This window comes from Lynx rufus, unplaced genomic scaffold (assembly GCF_022079265.1).
Source record: "Lynx rufus isolate CCGP_SWC_20201006 ecotype Redwood Valley unplaced genomic scaffold, mLynRuf1.p SCAF_53, whole genome shotgun sequence".
NCBI lineage: Eukaryota > Metazoa > Chordata > Mammalia > Carnivora > Felidae > Lynx > Lynx rufus.
Genome location: NW_025814871.1, coordinates 463,789 through 484,969, shown reverse-complemented (window position 1 = coordinate 484,969; position 21,181 = coordinate 463,789). Strand labels below are relative to the sequence as shown.

The window sequence follows — 21,181 nt, the reverse complement described above, 5'->3', positions numbered from 1 at the left end:
CATCCTCGCGGCCAGCAGCGCGGGGTCTGCCTGTCTCTCTGCCTCTGATCCTCTGCCTCCCTCTCGAGAGGGCCTTGTGAGGCCGCCGGGCCCCCCGGAGCACCCAGGACTACCCCCGCCTCGGGGGCCTTGACGAGGTCTCCTCTGCTGCGTGAGGGGACAGGTCCCCGGTCCCACGATCAGGACGGGGACGTCTTTGAGGCTGTCCCTTTGCCTGTCACCATGGTGATGTTATTTGGTCAGTTAGGAACAGAGGGTGTCTACGGTGGGTCCACAGGCTGAGGCACAGCTGTGAAGGGCCTCGAATGCCAAGCTCGGTCTGGCCCCCTTCCTGTCCTCGCCCCCAGGCCCAGGGGTCACGAGGGAGGTGATGGAGACCCACAGGGCCTCAAGACCCTTCACCGCATCTGAACTTTGGTCTCACATCTGTCAATCCCACACTTGGCACGGGGTGAGATTTTGTTTGAAGAAGCGGCTTTAGAAAAAGACCCGGGTTCAAGGTGCCCCCGGCAGGGTAGGCTCCCGCCACGTTCAGCGGATGCTCAGTAAGTATCCGCGGGATGGGTACAGCTGAGCCCCCCTGCACGTGATGAGAAACGGGCGCGGTGGCCCCGAGGGGGTCTTGGTGGAAGAAAGCGTGTCTGCCCCGGGCAGAGCCAGGAGCAGCTGTGCAGGCTGAGGGCATGAGACACAGTCGGGGGAGTGGGGCCGGGGGGCCGGGGGCGGCTACTGGGGCGGGGCCTGCGTGCACCCGAGCCTCAGCTTCCCCGTCTGTGCGGCAGGTGACGCCCCAGCGTGGGCGTCAGCATCACGGGACGCCACGTCTGGATGTGGAGCTGTGTCGGGGACACGTGCGGAGGAACTTCATCGGGGCTCATTGCCAGGCAGGGCCGCCAGCCCCGAGGCACGGCAGGCCAGAGAGGGTCTCGGGCCGCGGACGGACCAGCTGCGTCCCGGGCTGGGCGACGGCGGCCGCCAAACAGAGGGGCCGGGGCATCCCTTGCGGGACGGGGCCCCGTCCACAGGGCCCTCCCATCCCCCTCCCACTGACTCCTCACCCTGGGAGGTCTGGGGGCCAGACGAGGCCGGCGTGCGCCCCCAAGGGCCAGGGGGGCCCCTGTGCTCCCATCTCCTCCAGGCCTGGCCAGGTCGTTTCCTGGGCGGCCACAAAGCGTCCCAGATGGAGAGGGAGGACTTATAAACAACACACCGGTGTGCCCCGATGGCCCCGCGGGGGAGACACCCCAGGTCAAGGGGTCACGGGCCGCGATCCCCGGGAGGCTCCAGGGGAGGCCCCTCCTGCCTCGCCCAGCTCCTGGCATCCCTGCTCGTGGCCGCGTGGCTCACTCTGCCTCGGGGTCACGTGCTTCCTCTGTGTCTGTGTCTCTCCTCCTTTAGGGTTAGGGCCATCGTGATCGGGGATCACCTCATCTCCATCTTCAGCGGAATGACACCCACAAAGACCCTGTTTCCAAAAACGGTCTCGTTCCGAGGCTCTGGGTGGACCCGGATTTGGGGGACACCGGTCCAGGCTCCAGATCCCTGCCCGGCCAGGCCGCGTGGACAACGGCCAGCCTCCTGAACTGCGCTTGTCTGGCTCTTGGGGGTTTGAGCTGACAGGTCCGAGCCACAGCCTCCCAGACGGCCACCCCCACAGGCCCCCACTTCACAGGGAAAACAGGCTCCGGGCAGCTGAGCCTCTGGGGCCCTCCAGGCTGGCCGGTTCCCAAACTGCGTGCCGCAGCGAAACCACTGGGGCCAGGGATTCCAAACTTCCCAGGGAGACCACGCTGCCCGGCTGCTGCCAGCCCCAGCTTCCGATCGCACCGGGCTCCTTCCCACGAATCCCCTTGCGGCGCCCGGTGTCCGGGCCGCCACGAGAAGTCGCGTGCCATTAGAGACGCCTGCCGGGGAGGGTCCCCCCGGTTCTCCAAAAAAAGAGATCACACGTATCTCTTCCTTCGGTTTGGGCGGGTGACGCTCTCCAAATAGCTGCCGTTTGGGGACATAAATGCCAACAACGGGGTTTGTGCCGGACGGAACGTCGTTCTGGCCGGGGGCGCGGGGAACACGGCGGACCCTTGCCGAGACGCCAAGTGAGGCACCCAGACGGAGCAGGCGCGGGGGCCTCTGCCCGGGAGAGGAAGGCGCTAAGGTCTGGGAAAAGCGCATCACGTGCTCCACGGTACCGCCCCACAACCCACGGCGGGGGCGTGAGCAGCACGTGGACAGGCGTGGCCCCTAGCCCAGCTCTCTCGCTGCCCGGAAGCCGCCCGGACAGGCCCACGCGGGCGTGGCTGTGAGTCGCGAGCCCTCGGGCCAGGCCTGCAGTAGAGGGGAGCACTGGCTGTTCCCAAGTACCAGCCGTGGCTCCGTGTGGCCCTGAGCCCAGCCCAGGGCCCGGCCGAGGCCACCAGTGCGTGGCACGGGCCTCCGGGAGCACGTGGGGATCGAAGGGTGACTCTGGCTCCAGGTCCCTACCTGAGGAAAGTCGCCTGTCTTTGGCAGGAAGCTGGGGGTGGCGGCGGAAGGTCCGCAGCTGGTGTCCGCGCAGGGCTGGCTGACGATGAAGGAGGTGGAGTTCATGAACTGGCTGCAGGCAGACAGGGAAGGTCAGCCCCCAGGAGCCTGAGGCCGGGCTCTGGCATCCGAGACACTCAGCTCAGAGCAGAGGCCCCCGTGCCCCCGTCCCGGAGCACAGTGCCCGGAGAGACCTCAAGCCTCTGGCTCCGTGCTCTGGGTCCTTCCCACAGGCCATTCCTTGGCCTGGTTGTGGGCCGGCTCCCCCGGCAAACTCCTACTGACTCTTCAAAACCCAGGTCGCCATTGCCCTCTGCAGGCAAGTGCCCTCCCCGCTCCTTTGCCCCCAAAGTTCTCCCCCGCTGCCCAGGGCCACCCCCTGCCCAGAGGGTACCCACAGAGCCCTCCCAGGACTCTTCCTCCCTACCACCTTTGCCCTTTTGCCCGGCGGGCTCTTTCTAAGACAAGTCACGGCCGGTCAGTCTCGGCTGCCTCCGTGTGGCCAGGGCGCAGCCCACGGCCCCCTCAGCAGGACACTGAAGCCCCTCACGTGCCACGAGCTCTAGTTTTGTTTAACCAGCGGCTGCAGAGTCACGCAAGGCCTCGAGGGCACTGTGGCCACCCAGCGGGACGTGGCGGGGCTTGCTCGGACCCTGGAGGCCAGAGGAACTTACTGGCTTTCGCTGGAGAAGGCTGGGTACGGCGTGGGCGAGAAGGAGCTCCACCACGGGTAGTGCAGCATGGTGTTCTGGAACAGACCAACGAGCGTCAGGAGGGGCTGCCCTGTGGAAGGGGCGGGGGGCTCCTCAGTGAGGAGGGGGTGAGGACTCTGCGACCCCGTCCAGGTAGAAACGTCACCCTGTGGCGTCCCACCTGGGTCACCTAGGAGTCACTTAACCACCTAACAGCTCGGGGCCTCAGTTTGCCCATCTGCATGGGAGAGCCCACCGAGCGGAACTCGTCCACACCCGTGAAGGGCTCGGGCCCGGGCCTGGTGTGCCGCTGCTGTAGGCCCCTCTGTGGGCAGGGCGGGGTGGGTAGGTGTGACCCACCTCCGGACTGGAGTGCCTCCAGAACCCCTGAAGGGGCCTGGGCAGCCCAGGGACTCCGCATGGAGGCCCCCCCGTTCTAGAAAGCGCAGGGTGGGACTGGGTGAGAAGCAAGGCCGCATGAGCTCCCCCCTCCAATGCAGCCCCGAGGGAGGCACCCGTGTGGCAAAGAGGACCTCGTTAGAGGGGCTCCCACCAGCGCCGAGGACCGGTCCCCGCCCCAGCCCCCTCCCGGGAGGGGGGAGAAGGGACAAGAGCCTGGCCTTCCGAGAACTCCCTCTGGCCAAGGGTGTTCCTGGAAACCCCCAAGCCTGTCTGGCCCAAGAGCGCAGCACAGGTAGGGGTCCTGGGGAGCCTGCTTTGAGAAACACTGATGGGAGGCTGGAAGAATGAGCCTGAGGTCAGCGAGGACTTGAGGGGCCCTGCACTGGGCTCTGACCGGACCGACTCAGGGTGGAGGGCTGTGGACACTCACGCCGCCCCCCGCCTTCCGTACGAAAGAAGTGGCTCGTCCCACCTTGACACACAGTCTGCCGAGCAGGGGTCCCTCCCCTAACCCACAATGTGGCCCACGTGGGACCATGTCGGGGAGGTCCCCGACCAGCGGTGGGGAGAGGCCTGCTGGCGGCCGTCACTGTCCCCTACTTGTCCTGGCCGGCTCTGCCAGACGGCATGTCCCGAGACGGAAGCGCAGCGGCCTTCCCGCTGGTCCACGCGGGTCCCGCTCCTCAGCGGGGCCGCCGGGAACCGATCCCCCAGCCACCGCTTCCTCCCGCTCACGGGACCCGTGAACGACAGCTGGCCCGGAACCGGCCCAGATGGCTGGGAGACCAGGCGCCCTTCTATGTATGGCGCCTGTGTCTGGGAGGGAAGAGCCGGCCTGACTTCCCATCACTGCGCGTTTCCCCCCAACACCCCACCCCTGCAGGGCGGTCGGTGTCCACACGTCCAGCCGCAGAGAGCCAGAACTTAGGAAGGAGAGGCGCACGCTCCGCGAAGGGGCTGTGCCTCCTCTGGCATCTGCCCGGGCTGTAAGGTAAGAGCAGCTCCAGCACGAAGGCTGGAGCAATCATGGAGGAATCGCCGTGGAAGCCTCCGGAAGGCTCCCCCTCCGGGGCACTCCCGGAACGCTTCCACAGCAGAGACCACACTCAGCCGCTTCAATGAACTGGCATAAGCCGTCCCAGGCGCACACGTGGCCCCGTGGGCACGCAGCAGGCAGGGCTGGCCTCAAGGCTTCAGGGGGCTCCCGGCGGTGGAGGGCCTTCATTTACTCAACCTTCGCCGCCGCACCCAGAACCCCAGGTCTTCTAGGACCTTGGGGCTTCAGCCAGGAAGCCGGAGGGTGGGAGGTCACTCCTCCCCCAGCCCAGGGGCACCACACAGCTGCCAATCAGAGCCCACCTCGGTCTTTCCCACTTGAGGCCAGAAGGGTGGCCACACCTTTAGAGGGCAGGCCCCTGGGTCATGATTGGTCCAGAGAGGAGCCCCTGAACCCAGCCAGCCAATCAGAGATTTCCTTGGGATTTTCCACTTAAGGCCAGAGGTACGTCTTTGCCTTTAGAGGGCAGGCCCCTGGGTCATGATCGGTCCAGAGACGGATGCCTGACCCCTACCAGCCCATTCGAGCCTGCCTGGGGATTTCAGGTGGAGACAGAGAGGCTGGCCTCTCCTGGGGAGAGGCAGGCCCTGGGACATTAATCCAAGGCTGCCCAGGCCGCCTGTAGCTGATGTAAGAAGAGAACACTTTCACTAGGGCAGCAGATAAAACAAGGCTGCCACATAAGATACGGGGTGTCCAGTGAAATTGGCATTTCTGATAAACGACAAACAATTTTTAGTGTAAATGTTGCATAGAACACACACACTGAAATGTCATTTGCGTTTATGTGAAACTTACGTTTCATTAAAGGTCTGTAGTTTCAGTTGCTAAATCTGGCCACCTCAATGACACTAGCAGTCCTGGGGTAGGTCCCCTTCTCCTGACGGTGGCTCAGCCCAGCCAGGACAGATGAAGGGGAGTGGCACAAAGTATCCTGACCACACCGACCACATACACGCTCAGCGTCAGCGGGAGCTGCACCCAGAGTGGCCCGGGTAGGGGACAGCCCTCACAGCTGGTAGCCCACCAGGGACAGGCTCAGTGTGCAGCCTGGGGAGGAGTGGCCCAGCCTCCGAAAGAGCCCGAGTCGGGCTCGGAGAGGCACATCCCTTGCAATGGGTCCCCACGGCAGCCCAGGCGTGCCCCCTCCTCCCCGTCAGCATACGGGCCACCATTGAGAGGGTGTGGCCCCAGCCCAGAATCTGTGACCCTACCCAGTGCTCCTTCCGACCCAGGAATCGATTCAGAAGGACACCCTCCTGCCCAATCCATGGGGATGGGGTGGGGGGGGGGGCACACAGTGCTATTTATAGCAGCAGAAAACTGGAATCACCCCAAAGGCCCAACAATAGGGAAATCATTAAGCAAGTTACGGGATGCCGACAAGAAGGAATCCTGCAGCGCTGTTAAGAATGACAAACGCACACTCTGAGACTACAAAGTGGCGGGACATAGAGCCCACACACTGACTGCCAGGGGCCAGATGGCACGTGGGGAACAGGAAGGCATCGCCATGACGACGCGGGCAGAAGTTCAGAGGGGAGCAGGGGGACACAGAGGGTCAGGGGACATGTGGACACAGCTCCAACGGGAAACGGAGAGAGAGGAGGCACACGGTGACGTCTGGGACCCTGGCCAGAGGCGCTGGACGTCGGCCGAGGCCTGGAAGTGTTACCTTCGGGGGTAACTCATTTCTGCCTTCCCCAGACTGATGGCTCACCTACACAACTTCTGTCCCGCGCCTCTTACGTGAGGGTACCACGTGGGCACATCTGGACGGAGACTGAATTCTGCTTTCCCAGGTTCCTCCTGATGGTTCTGGGCATCGGGCCCTGAGCTAGCCTGACCCCAGCGGCCCACTTCCCGGCTCCTCTCAAACCCAGGCTCGATCCTTACTCTCTCTTGCCACCTGGCTCTCCTCCCGGCCCCAAACCAGCAGGACCGAGGGACAGGCGGCAGCTGACACTTTCCTGAAGGAGGGACCCTGTGGCAGCCCCAGCCACGTGCACCCCTTGCCACTGTGTCCCGACACCCTTCTCCCTCCCTTCCCGGCAGCTCAAGTCTCTCTACTCAGGAACACCGTTTGCTTTTCTACAGGAGAAAGAACCCTGGTTTCGCCCCAGAAACCGGGAGCGGGGGGGCTCCAGGCCTGACTTGGTGCACAATTCTGAACCGTTCTCTCCACGGGGCCCTTTGTAGCTGCTGGAACCTGTGGTGCTTTTACCTGAGATACTTCACTAGCTGTCAGGACCTAGGAGCAACTGAGATGCCCTCCAGCAGGTAAACCGGTCCATAAACACGCAGTGGCCCGGCCCAGACGAGGGAGTATTACTCGGCACTAAAAACGGGCCATCGAGCCGCACAGAGACACGGAGGAGCCTCAGACGCACAGCACTGGGTGACAGAAGCCAGGCTGAGGAGGCGACACACGGGGTGGTTCCAAGTCCAGGATGTTCTGGACAAGGCAGGACCACGGAGGCACGGCCGGGGTGGGGGAGGGTGAATGGGGGGAGCACAGGAATTTCGGGGCCGTGGGTCTACTCCGGACGACACCGTGGTGGTGGGCAGGTGTCTGTGACATTTGTCCGGACCCACGGGGTGTGCCGCACCAGGAGTGACCTCGTGTCTGCTGTGGACCATGGTTCGTCACGTTCGGTGCTGGCTCATCCGTTGTGATAACTCAGCAGGGTCACTAATGAAAAACGTTATCGATGGGGAAAGTGGGAGAGGTGGAAACTTTCTGTCCAATTTTTCTATAAACCCTAAACTGCTTAAGACACAAAGTCTGTTAAATTGAAAATAGGAAACCTTGGTAAAAAAGTCCACGTCACAGAGGCCCCAGCCCCTGTCCTGCAGGGAAGGCGGCGGCAGCCCAGGCCTGAGCGTCTCCCTGAGGGCCCGTCACGGCCTTGGCGAACAGACCTGACGGCAGGCGGGCACCCCGAGGCGTCCCCCTGCCGGGCCGGGGACTGGGACGACTGCTCGAGGCCCTGGAAAGGGAAGCTGCGGCCGCACCCGCCCTCGAGGGCAGCGTCCCCCCCCTGAGGCCGACCGCGGATGGCGGGGGCTCACCTGGACGCCGGACCCGCACAGCGGGGTCTGCAGCGGCGGCGGGCTGTACAGGATGCCGCCCGCCGGCGGGGGTTCGTGCTGAGGAAACTCGCCGTCCATGGCGGGCCCCACTGCCAGCATCGGGCGGCTCCACGACCCAGGCCGCCGAGGCGTCTATCTGGGCTTCTTGCTCCTGGGTGGCGGCATCATGACCTGGGGGGAGAGACAGACGGCACATCCCGAGGTCAACCTCTGAGGAGGAGTCCCTGCGAGGCTGGCGCCGAGGGGGTGGGGTCAGCACAGCAGGCCCCTGATACGGGAGGGTGTGAGCCGAGGCTCCCCCAATGTCGCAGCGGTGACAGGCGCCCCTCTGGGTTCCTGGACTCTTCCCGGGGACTGCGCTGGCGCAGGGAGGGGGCCCGGACCCCAGCTCAGCCTGAGCGTGCTAGCGTGCTCGAGCAACCCCTCGGCTGCCGGGACAGGAGCGCACGCGGCCCCCGTGCTCCAAGCGCACCAGGGGACCCTAGCTGCCGCCTGGCAGCCCCTCCTGGGGACGCTGCGCCTGGACCTCCGACCGCAGGTCCCACCCAGGCATCAAGCGCCACCAAGTGGGGCTCCTGGCCACAGGGGGGGGGCCTGAGACAGAAAGAAGACCAGCCCCAGGGACAGATCTCCAGGACGGTGGCAGCCCTTCCAGTGAGGCTGGGCCACCCGACCGCTTTCCCTCCCTGCCCATCACGCGACCGGCTCGGGCCCTGGGGGGATGCTCCGGCCATCTGGGCCCCACGGCCAGTCGCGGAGGCTCAGCAGATCCCGCGGGCCTGGCTCTGTGACCTGGCACGTCTGAGGCTGTGAGGCAAAGTCCAACTCAGCAAGCACCTCCAGGCTGGGGGCCAGTCCTGTCCCCCTGCATCCAGAGCAGGTTTGCAGAAGGGGCTCTGGGGGAGTCAGGGCCAAGCTGAGCCAGGAAGTGGTCAGGACACACGGCATCCCCGCTGAGAATGTTCCTGTTCTCGAATGCAGGCAGACCCAGCCGGGAACACGGCTGCCACAGAAGTCGACAACAGACACACAGGATTTCCCACACGACTTCCATCTGCCCCGTGGACTGTGGCCTAGGCTCCCCGGCCCACCCCCCACCCCCCCCCCGCACCTCTGCTCCTGGCTGAGCCCGGACCCTAGGCCGGCCCCTGTGCTCCTCAGTCAGGCAGTGGCTGAGGACATTCATCACCGAGGGGGGCAGGAAGGGGAGGCAGCTGCCACTCCCGGCCAAGCCCTGGATGAAGAAATCCTCGGGACTTCCAGTAATCACTGTCCGCACACGGGCAGCTTATGCAATCCCTCAGGGGGTGGGGAGGGGTTGCCTTCACCCCAAGCTCCTGGCCAGAGAAGGGGCCCGCGGGGCCAAGCTCCAGCCGGCTCCAAGCCTTGGTGCTGCCCTGCTCGCCTCCACTGCTCTGGGCGAGCCACGGGCTCACACCTGCCGGGAAGACAGCACTTCCCCCTGCCTCGGTGGCCCTGGCCTGCTCCGGCCTGTGCCCTCCAGGCTCCTGGCTGGGGACCTGGTGGGACACAGACCTGGAAGCCGGGAGCGTGAAGTCCTGAGGTCTCGCTCCACAAACACACAGCTACTCGGTGATTTGGGGTCTCAGCCCTTCCTTTTAAAGATTTCGGGCTCAGGCAGAGGTGGTCAAACCCAGCTCAGCCTTCTGACAACTGGATTATTATTTGACAACTCAGGGACACCTCAGCTCCTCTGAGCCCCGGTTTTGCTCAACAGGAGAACTGAGTTGTTTGGAGGTACATGGGCAAGGCTGGTCAGGCACTCAGCAGAGCCCAAGGCCCCAGCAATCCAGTGACCAGTTAGGTGACCACTGGTTTCACTGAGGCCCCAGGAAATCTCCTGGATTTGGGAGATACGCCTCGAGGGGGCTCTGCCCCCAGCACCTGGGACAGAAGGCAGGCAGGAATGACCTTAATTCAACAGAGGAAACATATAGCTGACCACAGGCATTGGCCAGCATCCCCTCAGCCCTGGGGTTCGACCGCCCGCCCCTTCTCTGCAGCAGGTGCTTGAGATGTGTCCCCCACCCGAGGCCATCTGTTAAGCCCTGTCCATACCCCACGTGTCCCGGAGTGAAGCTGAACCCCTCCCACAAACAGGTGCTTCCAGGCTCTGCAGCCACTGAGCCCTGGGCTGCCCCTTTAGAAAAGCACCAGCCAGAGGCCACAGGCCAAGGAGCACGGTGGTGCTGTGGGCAGCTTCCCAGGAACCCGAGAAGAAACGAAAATACTTATCCACATAAAACCTATACACACACGTTCACAGCAGCGTGAGTCACGACGGTGTGAGGATGGCAGAACCCAATGTCCGTAAACCGGTGAGTGGATAAACACAAGGTGCCCACCGCGCACGCGCACGCCCCTCAGGTGCATCTACCGCGCACGCGCACATCACTCAGCCCCGAGCAGGAGCGAGGCGCCCACCCCCGCCGCCCCGCGAACGGACCCTGAACGCATGACGCTCAGGGAGGAAACCCGACACCAGACGCCACACGGGGTGAGTCCACGTGTAGGAAACGTCCAGAACAGGCCCATCCACGGACAGGAGCGGGGCTCGTGGCGCCGGGGGAGGAGTGGGGGTGATGGCTGGGGGCGGGGTTCTGGAATTAGGTGACGGGGATGTTCGTACCTTGTATAGTGGAAAACACTGAATCGTACGCGTTGAAAGACCCAGTTTTACACTACGAATTTCACACTGTGCCCACCACCACCCCGTGCCCCCAGAGGCCACCCTACAGTGCCCCCTTCCTCCAAACCCCCCGGGGGTGACAGTGTTACCTGTCACCGCTGCCGCACCTCCACAGCCTCAGGCTTCCTGTTCCCCCATCCCCCCAAAGCCCTGGGGCAGCCCCCAAACAGCCCTCCTTCTGTTCCCTCAGACTCCAGCTGTCCTGACCCCCCGATTTCTGGCCTCTGCTGACCTCCCCTACCTCCTGCCCTTTGAACCCTGCCCTAGGCCCCGGACCCCAGAGCACTAACGCGCTGCATGCCTGGGACTTTCCAGCTGCCCCAGGACCAGCCCCGTGGGTACCAGGTGGGGTCTTGGGGCACGAGGGGAGGTAACAAAGGCTGGCCCGCTGGGTCAGAGCTCAGCACCCATGTGGTGGGCCCGGCGTGTATTTTTAGAACATCCCGTGACAGGTGAAGCGTGGGTGCTCACAGAGGCCTACGCTTCACAATCGTGGTTTGTGTTCAGACAATTTCCTTTTGAGATCAGGTTTTCGAATGAGTCATAGTGAAAGAAAAAGATCAAGGAATCAGTGGCCCAGACAGGACAACGGGGCAGCGCAGCATGGAGGGAGGCCAAGGCCTGGAAGAGCCCGTCTTTCTCATACGCCCCGGCCGGCAGGCACCTGCGGGCACCCAGCCTCTCCGCCAACCCCCTCAGCCCTGTGGGCCTGCCCCCCAGACGCTGTGAACAGGCTGTCCCGACCCTGATGGCTGCCCAGACTGTCTGCCCGCTCCCACCTGTTATCTTGTCTGGACCCCGCCAGGCCAGGACGATGTCGTCCCCCGCCCTGGGAACTGTGTCTCTGGGCAGCAGGGACCAGCTGGCCTCCCACAGGGCACAAGATGGTGGCCTCTCTGGCCGTCCTTCCACCTGGCTCTGAGTGAAGATCAGGGATACCAGCAGGGGTCAGGTGGGGGAGGTAGGGTGGGGGGACGGGGGCCCAACAGAGGCTGGCCAGGGCTCTGTGAGGCTCGGCTCTCAGGGCAGAGGCCCTGGTAAAATCCAGAGGCCTGATGAGACCCCAACTTGGCCAACCAGGACTGTCTGGGGAGGGTCTGCCTGTGGATTCCACACCGAGCGACGGCTGGGGAGCCGCGGGTCAGAGCCGGCCTGGGGCTGTCCCAGTGGGGGTGCCCAGGAAGGGACACGGGCAGGGGCATCCAGAGAACTCCTCTGCTCCCAGACAGAGGGGCCCAGCCAAGATGGGCCGTGCAGGTGTCAGCAGGAGGCAGGCAGCCGGGCAGGGTTCCACGTGGAGGGGAGACCCCACGGCCTGTGCTGGGGGCCCCAGTCCAGAGCAGAGATCCTACCTGGGCTCCAGGCATAGCTCAGCTCTCCCAGGCCCTCCGAGGGAGCGCACCCCCCAGATAGTGGCCTTCATGGGTGCGCTGGGCCCAAGGACGAAAAGGAAGGGGAGGGAGGGGCTGGGGTCCCCAGGGAAGACGTTGTGGGGGCTCCTGCCTCCCTCATCTGCTGAGGCCAGAGTGGCAGGCAAACAGCAAAGGGGGCGGGGGCCGGACAGGGTGCCAGCAATGGGGCAGGAGAGGTGCGGGCCACGGCCATTCCCTAAATTCACATCCACTGGGAACCTGTGAACGGGGCCTCGCCTGGAAATAGGGTTTTAGTTGATGCAATCAGCAAAGATGGGGCCATACTGGGGTAGAGTGGGCCCTGCTGCAAAGACTGGTACCTTATAAGAGGGAGATTCAAACACAGACACAGAGGAGATGGCCATGTGACCTTGGGTCATAGCCCAGGCCCTGCCACACCTTGACCTCAGACCTCTGGGCTCCAGGACTGGAAGAGAATAAAGCTCCGTGGTTTAAGCGGCCCACTGTGTGGTCAGTTGGTAAGGCCACCCCAGGACACTCCGACCGGAGGGGAAAGCAAACCCCAGCTGGAGCCACCCCAACCCTCAGTCCGAGTCCTGTGACCCCGGGAGCACTGCCGACCAGGAGCTCTGGGAGAGGCTGGCGGCAAGCACGTGACCTCGGATTTCTAGAGTTCCCAGGAGGCATCCGGAACGCAACAGCCCTGAGATGCCGAAGACAGGGCAGGAGCCCCGGCGCCCGGTGCCCAGGTCAGGCAGGGCAGGAAGGGGGAGCCCCTGCATCTGAGACAAGGACAAGGTGGGCTGGCCCAGAATCCCCATTTGAGAGCACAGCTGTCCAGGGGTTCAATTTCCAGTTCTGTTCTCAACGGGCCCCCAGAGGCCCACCCAGACCCCATTCCCCAGAGGCCACGTCTCAACTGACGGGGCTCCCGCGAATCTCCGGTCCTGCCGTCCTGCGGGGACGTGAGGCCCAGCGCCCCTGCACACCTTCGCCTGGGGGGCCGAGCTCTGGCTAGCACGGGCGGTGGCCACACCGGGCTGGATGGGGAGCCCGGACGCCCCGGCCCTGGCCTGCGTGGTCAGCATGCGGCTCGGTGCAAGGCCGGGAAGTGGACAGCAAGTGCGGGTGGCTCCGGCAGGAGGGACACCACAGGCCCGTGACCCCAACCTGACGCCCAGGAGTGACAGCAGCACGCAGGGCCCCGCTCGCCACCTGGGGTGGGCCAGGCGGGGGCGTCTCGGCGGAGCACTCGGCATGTGTCAGTGTTCTCTCGCTCGCCCGGGCAAGGGCCAGCCAGGAGGGCCAGAAACTGCATCCGGGGAAGCGGGACCAACCCCAGATGGACGGGACGATACCCTGTGAGGCACAGAGAGCCTGGAGCTGAGCTCTGGGGGAGCCTCGGGGTTGCCTGCGGCTCTCCGTCCGCCTCTCCGGGCAGCACCTCTGCCGGCCGTGTGCCCACGGACCCCAGCCCGTGGGTCCAGGGTAGCCTGGCCAAGTCAGCAGCAGCGCCTGTGACGGCCCACGAAGGTCAGGGTGGAAGGACAGCCCCGCGGCGGGGCGGGCGCTTTATAAAGCAGCCTGTGACAGACGCCGGGTTGATGGCAGCCCCGGGGAGGCCAGGGAGGGTGCTCTGCCAGCCCCGCAGGCACAGCTTTGGGGGCACACAGCCCTGCGCAACCCATCCAAGGGCCCAGAGGGGAATGGGGACCGGAACAGGGAGCCTCCTCGGTCATGGCTGAGGACGCTGGAGTCTGGGTCTCGGGAGGGGCCCCCTGAGCCCGAGGGGGCTCACTTCCGGGTGTGGTCCAATGGTTTCCCACGGTGCTGCACCGACCCACCTGCCCACGGGCGGGGACCGCTGTTGCGCCGGCCAGCCCGCTCCCACCACTGGAGCACCGCTCCCAGCCCGCCGCTTAAGGGTGGTAGGCCTTCAAACCTCTGTCCCCAACACCAACACCTCCTACAGGCGCTGAGCACCCCCCACGTGGCTTCTTCTGGGAAGTGCCTCTTCAGGTCTGCGCTTGCTCGCGGTTTTTGAGAGGCATCGCGCACACTGAGCTTGTGGTCTCCTCTGACACCCACGTCTTCTTCCCGCGAGCAGGTTTTAAGGGCCAAAGCCCACCGGCCCGACGTCCCGGTCCCTTGACAGCGACGTGCCCCGCGCGGTCTGTCCGTGCGGAGGGTGGTCTGCCTGTCCCGGTGCTTGCTGTCACCCCTGCTAGTGTCGGGCTTGCTTCAGGCCAGCTGGCATGCCAGGTGTCTCCTGAGCCCCCAGGGGACCCTGAGCAGGACAGGGCTACCGCTGCCCACGCGGGGTCACGCCGGTCCCAGGTGTGCGGCCTGACCCGTCCACACCCTCCTCAGGCTCCCGCGGGCCAGCCTGGTGCAAGACCATCGCCAGGGACCTTCACCCAAACCCAAAGAGCAAATGGTGTCCCGCGAGAGGGGGAGGACTCCTCCGGCGGTGGCGCCACGCGGTCTCACACGCCCCGTCCCGAGCCAACGCCGGCACCGGGCCGTGCCCGCCTCTGGGAAGACGGCAGAGGCCCCCACATCGCAGCAGCAGGAACCCCAAGCTCTGGGCGTCACAAGGCCCGGGCTTCGTGCTGGGTCCCTCTTGCGGGCAGACGCAGCGTCCACAGGACACGGGCCCGCGTCCCTGTCGCCGGCAGCAGCACACGGAAGCCTCCCTCAAGTTCGAGCCTCTCACTCGAGCCTCCAGTGAGGTTTTCTGCCTTTTTTGGGGGGGAGGGGCAGAGACAGAGGGAAAGAGAGAATCCCAAGAAGGCTCCACCGTCAGCACAGAGCCCAACACAAGGCTCAAACCCACGAACCGTGAGATCGTGGCCTGAGCCGAAGCCGAGAGTCGGGTGCTTAACCGAGTGAGCCAGCCAGGCGCCCCTAAAGGTGCTCTGCTTTTGAGGACCTCGGGAGAATGCTGGGTCCCTGGGGAATCCAGGGTCACCCCCACCTCAGGGGCCTCGAGGGACCTGGTCTCTGGGACCATTTCTGAGCCAACCACACAAGTCGAGTAGAGCATAGCTCATAACGGACCAGCGGGCAGCCAGGCTGGCCCAGTGTCCCCCATAATAACAGTTTGTGGAGAACAGAAGCCCCCCGCAACCCCTTCTCGGGGAAGCCTCCCGGAGTCCTCAGAGGAGCCGGGTGGGGGGCGGGGGGCGGCTGGGACAACACAGCCTACACTATGCAGGAATGTGGCCCGGGCTTCCAGATGGACTGGTTCTTTGAGAGACGCGGCAGACCTAGATTTGGGGGTGGCAGCCCCTGATTTCTCAAAGTTGGCAATCCAGCCTTCATGTCACACCCTCCTTATGTGGGGTGACTTCCTGCAGGTTCCCACAGTGCTGGGGGTGGGACCACCCAGTCCCCCTGTGACAATGCAGAACCCCTCTGCAAGGCTGTCCCTGACGGTCCCCAACACGGACCCGGGGGCTCATTCGCCCCTGTCCCTGACGGTCCCCAAGACGGACCCGGGGGCTCATTCGCCCCTGTCCCTGACGGTCCCCAAGACGGACCCGGGGGCTCATTCGCCCCTGTCCCTGACGGTCCCCAAGACGGACCCGGGGGCTCATTCGCCCCTGTCCCTGACGGTCCCCAAGATGGACCCGGGGGCTCATTCACTCTGAGCCCCGCCCTCAGGTGGCAGAGCACCTACAGGGCCAGGCAGCTCACACATGCCTGAACGATGCCAGGAGAGGCTCCGATGCCTTGGGCCACAAGTGCCAAGCTCGGAACCACCCTGGGACTAGGCGGGGGCGTGGGGGGGGGTGGCTACACCCCCACCTCACAGCTTTCAGGGCAAGTGGCCGAGGAGGACCTTCCAGAAACGCTGCTGAGCTCTGGCCCCGTGCAGACCATGCGCGAACCCAGACACAGATTCGGATGCCCACGGCACCCCAGCGGGAGGCAAGGGTTTGAGCAGGTCAACGGGTCCACCTTCCCACGTCCACACCTGCCGCTCACACGTGCAGCTGTCGGGGCGGGCGGGGGGGGGGCAGCCTTTCCTGAACGTACCTTACGTACCATACCTTACAACGTGCAGAGGAAGACGCCACTCTGAGGGCAGGGATTTCTGCCCCACCTGGTGAGTCAGTGCCATAAAGGTTTACTGCTCTCTGCAGACCCGCTCCCTTCCTCCTGCCATCCCCATATCCCGTGTCAGTGGCCTCTGACCCTCTGGGTTGTGACCGCAAGGAAATGCAGGTGACCTGCCTCCAGAGTGCGGCACAGGTCGCTTTTGGAATGCAGCAGGCCTTGGAACAGAGGAGACAGAGGCCAGTCCCAATGGGGAGTCTGGGTGTCCGCTCTCAGTGCCACCAGACCTGGTGACTCCCTTGCCATGGGGCTCTAGGGACAGGAGTCCCAGGGAAGGGCCAGCAGGTACCCGGTTCCACAGGGGCACCTGAGACGCACACAGACCACGAGCCCCCAGGGTCAGACTAAAGCCCAAATCTGCCATCACACAGCAGGGGCCAAACTCCTTCCCCCTCTCCCCCCCCCCCCACAGGTGCTTTGTGGGCCTCCCTGGGCCATGTCCCCGCCCACCATGCTGAGGACCACACAGCTGGAGGGCACCCCCTGCAGATGGCCCAGGAGGAGTTAGAGCCCACAGATGACTTTAGATGGGACCAACTCCCTGGGGTCACTACGCTCCCCACTGTCACCTGGCCTCCCGGCAGGGAGGTCCCCGGGCAATCAGGGCCGTCGAAGGACAGCCAGGGCAGCGCAGCCCAGCACCCCTTCCCCTACCTCCTACAGGGCCCAGGCTTTATGGGGGAGCTCCCCCGGGGCCTCCCGCCCAAGGCACCCCTACACCAGAAGTCCAAACACCCCCAGGACTTCTTACGTGATGCACATTGCACACCACGTCCATCTGCACGTCCCAGACGGCGCTGGGGTTCAGGGGCGGCTCCCACCCTTCATACAGTGAGGAGATGTCTCTTCCCGTATTCCTCGTGGGGCTGGAAGGGGCCCGCTCCCCGACACCCGCTCACCCCCAGGCCACAGCACATGGGCATCTGACCAAGGACAGGCCTTGCTGTTTTGTTCTGTGAAGGCACAGTTCACAAACCATATACTTCACGTATTTACAGTATACAATTCAGTGGTTTTCAGTACGTTCAGAGAGTTGTGCAACCATCACCTCTATCGAGTGCCAGAACATTCCATCAGCCAAAGGAAACCCTGTCCCCCTCACCCCCACCTCCTCCCCAGCCCCCGGCCCCTTCGAGCCCCTTCCTGTCCCTGGATGAGCCGCTCGGGACGTTTCACACACATGGGCTCACACCCCGTGTGGCCTCTCGTGTCGGGTTCCCTCCCTGAGCGTCGCGTGTTCAGGGTCCGTCCGCGGGGCGATACATAAACAAATGACAAGCCTTATCTCTGCCTCCCCTCGGGGCCTGGCAAGACCGAGCAGCAGGTGACAGAGCCTGAGCATCAGAAATCACGGTCTCAGCCCTCGCCTGAGTCATCCGCCCGGCAGAAAGGGAAGCAGGGGACCTGCGGGCCAGCTGTCCCCAATGGCAAGAAGATGAAGGAAATTTGCACAGCAGGAGCGGGGGAAAGGGCCGCTCCAAGGGACCCCACTCAGGGGAGAGGGGACCCACACTCGCGAGGCACGTCATGGACACCAGGACTCGGGCCTGCACTTGGGCACGGGCAGAGCAGGGCGGACGGCAGGTGAGCAGGAGTAAGGCCAGGCCTGGGATGGTCCGGGTGACTGTGCCTTCTGGCTGCCCCGGGAGGCCTGCTACACCCTGGCTGTGACACTCCAACCTGCCGCTGACAAATCCCACGAACGTGACGCACGCTGTCCCATGTACATACAAAACACACACGCGTGCAGGCAAACGCACGCAGCACTGAGAGCACACTCACGTGGGCACATGTACACAACTGGGCACGCGGGAGAGGCACGCACGGGTCACAGGACACATGCTGCACACACTCCCAGCACCCTCACAGGTGGGCGCGCACACGCACACACGTGCACACCCTGGACCATGCCGGCGCACACGCCACACCCAACACACACGTGCACACCCTGGACGCTGCCGGCACCTTGGAGGGTGCCCCCCACTCTGCACATCAGCCTCACGGCGTTTCTACTTGAGGTTACGTTACCCACCAGCAGAGGAACAAGCAGGTCCCCACCCCCACCCACGGCCATAAAGGCCTGTTACCCAGAGGAGGCCACCCTGGGAGGGAGGTGGCCTCTGGGGACTGGACACAGTTGCCTCTTTATTCCCGGCCGAACTCACTCGGTCAGCGTTTCCGGCCTGGCCCCTGCTGAGGGGCCTCAGGGACTTTGCTAGAACTGAGCTGGGCCAGCCTCAGCTGGTCTCGCCCCAGTGGGGGCCAGGCCTGCGGGGTCCGGGAATCCAGCCTCGGTGTCCCCCCAGATCAGGGCAGTGACTGGCCCAAGGTCACGCGGCTGGAGAACACTGGCTCTGGGCTGCTGCCTGCACACTTGTGGCTGGCCCCACCCCACTCAGTCTCCAAGGGACCTAGCCCCCTGCTGCACTCAGTCCCACAGGCTCTCCTGGAAATCTGGTCCCCCCACCCGTCTTCTAAGACACGCGTGTACACACACACACACACACACACACACGCACACCCCAGGCAGATGCTGGCTCCGGGCAGCTGTGAATAGGTGTCTGCTCAGATACTCCGAGCTAATCAAAAGCGCCCTCCCCCGTCTGAAATCACAGAACGCCTTCCCCTCAGTCCCCACAGCGGCTCGTCCCTGGGCGGACGGTGTTGCACCTGCCAGGCTGCTTGGGGGCCTTCTGCATACCTGCCGGCATCTTCCCGACCAGGTGGGACCCTGGGGCCATTCACCTATCCTGCCTTCTCTGGCCCACCCACCCGGTGGCCCAGACTTCATATTCAGCATTCTCTATGAAGCCTCTGGAAATGGATGTCCTAAGAGGACCGTGGCCCTAAGCACACAGCTCTGGGCTGCACTCACCCACCTCTGGGGCCTCCCCTGGGAAAATCCAGGGTGCTTGGGAAGGAAGAACACAGACAGGCTGGCCAGTGGGCCCTGGTCTCAGCGTCCAAGAAAGGAGCACCCAGCGGCTGTGCTCACAAGGGTCCACGACTGCACAGCGCCCCCCACAGCCAGGCAGGGAGGGAAAAGAGAGGCGCAGGGTCAGGTCCAGCCCTGGAGGAAGGGCCAGGCCTCACATCCCAACCCAGACTGGCCTCGGACAGTCTCTGGAGTACGGTGCCTTTGACAGGTGGCCATCTGTCCTCCCTGCAGGGTCTGCCGTCCCCGGGGCCCGAGCCCCATCTTCCTTCAGCCTTTGCTAAGCGTCTACGGGGAAGACCCAAACATCCGCCGTGCCCGGCGGCAGGTAAGCAGGCTCCCAGCTGAAGCCTGTCCTATACCAGCCCCCCTAGCCATGCCATGAAACACTCACTGCCCCCCAAACTGCCAGATGAAGCTTCACCTTGGTCGGCTTCCAGGCCAGGCACCCTCCTGTGTGGGGTGCAAACACATGGCGCCAAGCTAGCGCGGCCAGGCAGCGGCCAGGCAGGAAAGTCCTTCAGGGCAGGCAGGACCGATGTCCGTGCTGGGAAGCAGGGGCCAGGGGTGCCCCAGACACACATTTACAGACTCAGATTTTCTTCCCCTTCAGACCATTAACCACATTATTCAGGGAGCCGCCGCCTCCCAGGAGCTCCTCCGTGGCTGTCCACACCCCTACTCCCTGACTCTGGGTCCCCGAGCCTCCTGCTCCAGGGACCTGGGTGCTGGGGAGCAGCCCGGCATGGGCAGGACCCACCGCGGGCATCCCCTTCCGCACCCGCCCACCTCCAGCTCTCTGCCCACCTCCTCCCGTCCTCCTGTCCTTGGAGGCCAGGTTCCGATGCCAGCAGAGGCAAGACTCCCACCCAACACTCTGGGCGCAGCCAGCCGACCCCAGGAAGGCCCCCATCCCAAGGCCGTGGGCAACAGGGGTGTCTGGACAGAGCCGCTAGGAAAGCAGGAGAGGGCAGGAAGCGCCAAGGAGCCCGGGGTCAGGGGTCACCAACATAGGAGAGGTCAGGAGGCACCCAGGGAGGAAGGGGCTGGGGTCGCGGAGGCCGGGGGGGGGGGGGTGTCACAAAAAGGGGCAGTCAGGGAATGACGGAGAAGCGGTTGTGAAGGGGGTGGTCACACAGTGCTGGAGGGTCGCCGAGAAGTGCAGGGTCAAAGGTCACCGAAGAAGTAAAGTTTGGGGATCACTAAAGAGCGCGGGATGGGGGTCCCGGTAGGGAGGGGTAAGGGAATCACTAATGGGTGGGGACCGGGGTACCGAAGAGGGAGGGAAGTAAAGGTTGGTGTGTCGCCGCAGAGGATGGGGTCAAGGTTCACGCGGAGGCGGGTCGGGAAGGGGGGTCACACAGCAGCACAGGGTCGGGGGTCGCGGAGCAGGGCCACTTCAGGGCTCACAGCTGAGCGCGCACGGGGCTTACGGCGGAGGGCGGGGTCGGGGGGTCGCTTAGGAGGGCGGGGTCAAGGCTCGCGGCAGAGGGCGGGGTCGGGGGGGGTCGCCGAGGAGGGCGGGGACAGGCCGCCGCGCTCCCTCCGCCCGCGGCCCCGGAACCCCGGAACCCCCGGCCCAGGACGCAGGCGGCCGCGGGGCGGGGGGGGGGGAGGGGGGGGAAAGGCCGGGGCCCGAGCGGGCCGGGGAGCGCGGCTCGGGCTGGGCGGGGTCGGCGGAGTCGGAGCGAGGGTCGGGCCAGACGCGCCTCACCTCCGTCCTGGGTCCGGCCGGGCGCGGAGCCCGCGGCGCCTCCGTCTCTCCGAGCTTCACCTCAGCCGCGCTCACTTCCGGGTTTCGGGCGCCATCTTGGGGGCCCCGCTCACTTCCGGTCATGCCGCGGGGCGGAGCCTCGAGTGGGCGGGTGAGTGGGCGTGGTCGTGGGCGGGGCCCCAGGGGGCCCTGCAGGGTTAGGACTCAGTGGGCCACGGGTTCCAATCCCACCCTCTCCTGTTTATGTTGGGACCCCGGGTCCTGGCTTACTCGCGAGCCTCAGTTTCCTCCTATGCAAACATGGAGATCAAATTGAATCACTCCCACCTCCGGGCCCTTTCCATCCCTGCACTCTCACACCTGAGCTTTAAGCCACTGGGGCTCTCGTATAACCCGGATGTTAGCTCTAAAGCCCCCTCCTCAGATACTCGCTAAAAACCATCTGACACGGCCCTACCCCCACCCAGTCCTGCGCTCTCCCTTAGTTGCCTCCCCACCAATAGTTGTCTGCCCATTAGTCTGTCTCCACCCCAGGAGGAGTCTTGGGACCTAGCGGAAGCCCC

General features: G+C 64.7%; 1 protein-coding gene across 1 annotated transcript in view; it reads right to left on the bottom strand.

The window, feature by feature from the left end:
- SBNO2 (strawberry notch homolog 2) overlaps positions 1 to 20,725 on the bottom strand; it is a 48,380-nt gene extending 27,655 nt beyond the window's left edge. Inside the window, exons 1-4 of the mRNA XM_047100764.1 lie at positions 20,619 to 20,725; positions 7,744 to 7,935; positions 3,195 to 3,268; positions 2,482 to 2,593 (exon numbers count right to left, since the gene is read on the bottom strand). Of these exons, the coding sequence (XP_046956720.1) occupies positions 2,482 to 2,593; positions 3,195 to 3,268; positions 7,744 to 7,863 (306 nt within the window). The 5' untranslated portion in view covers positions 7,864 to 7,935; positions 20,619 to 20,725. The remainder of the gene's footprint in view (positions 1 to 2,481; positions 2,594 to 3,194; positions 3,269 to 7,743; positions 7,936 to 20,618) is intronic.
- Positions 20,726 to 21,181: the final 456 nt, after the last annotated feature.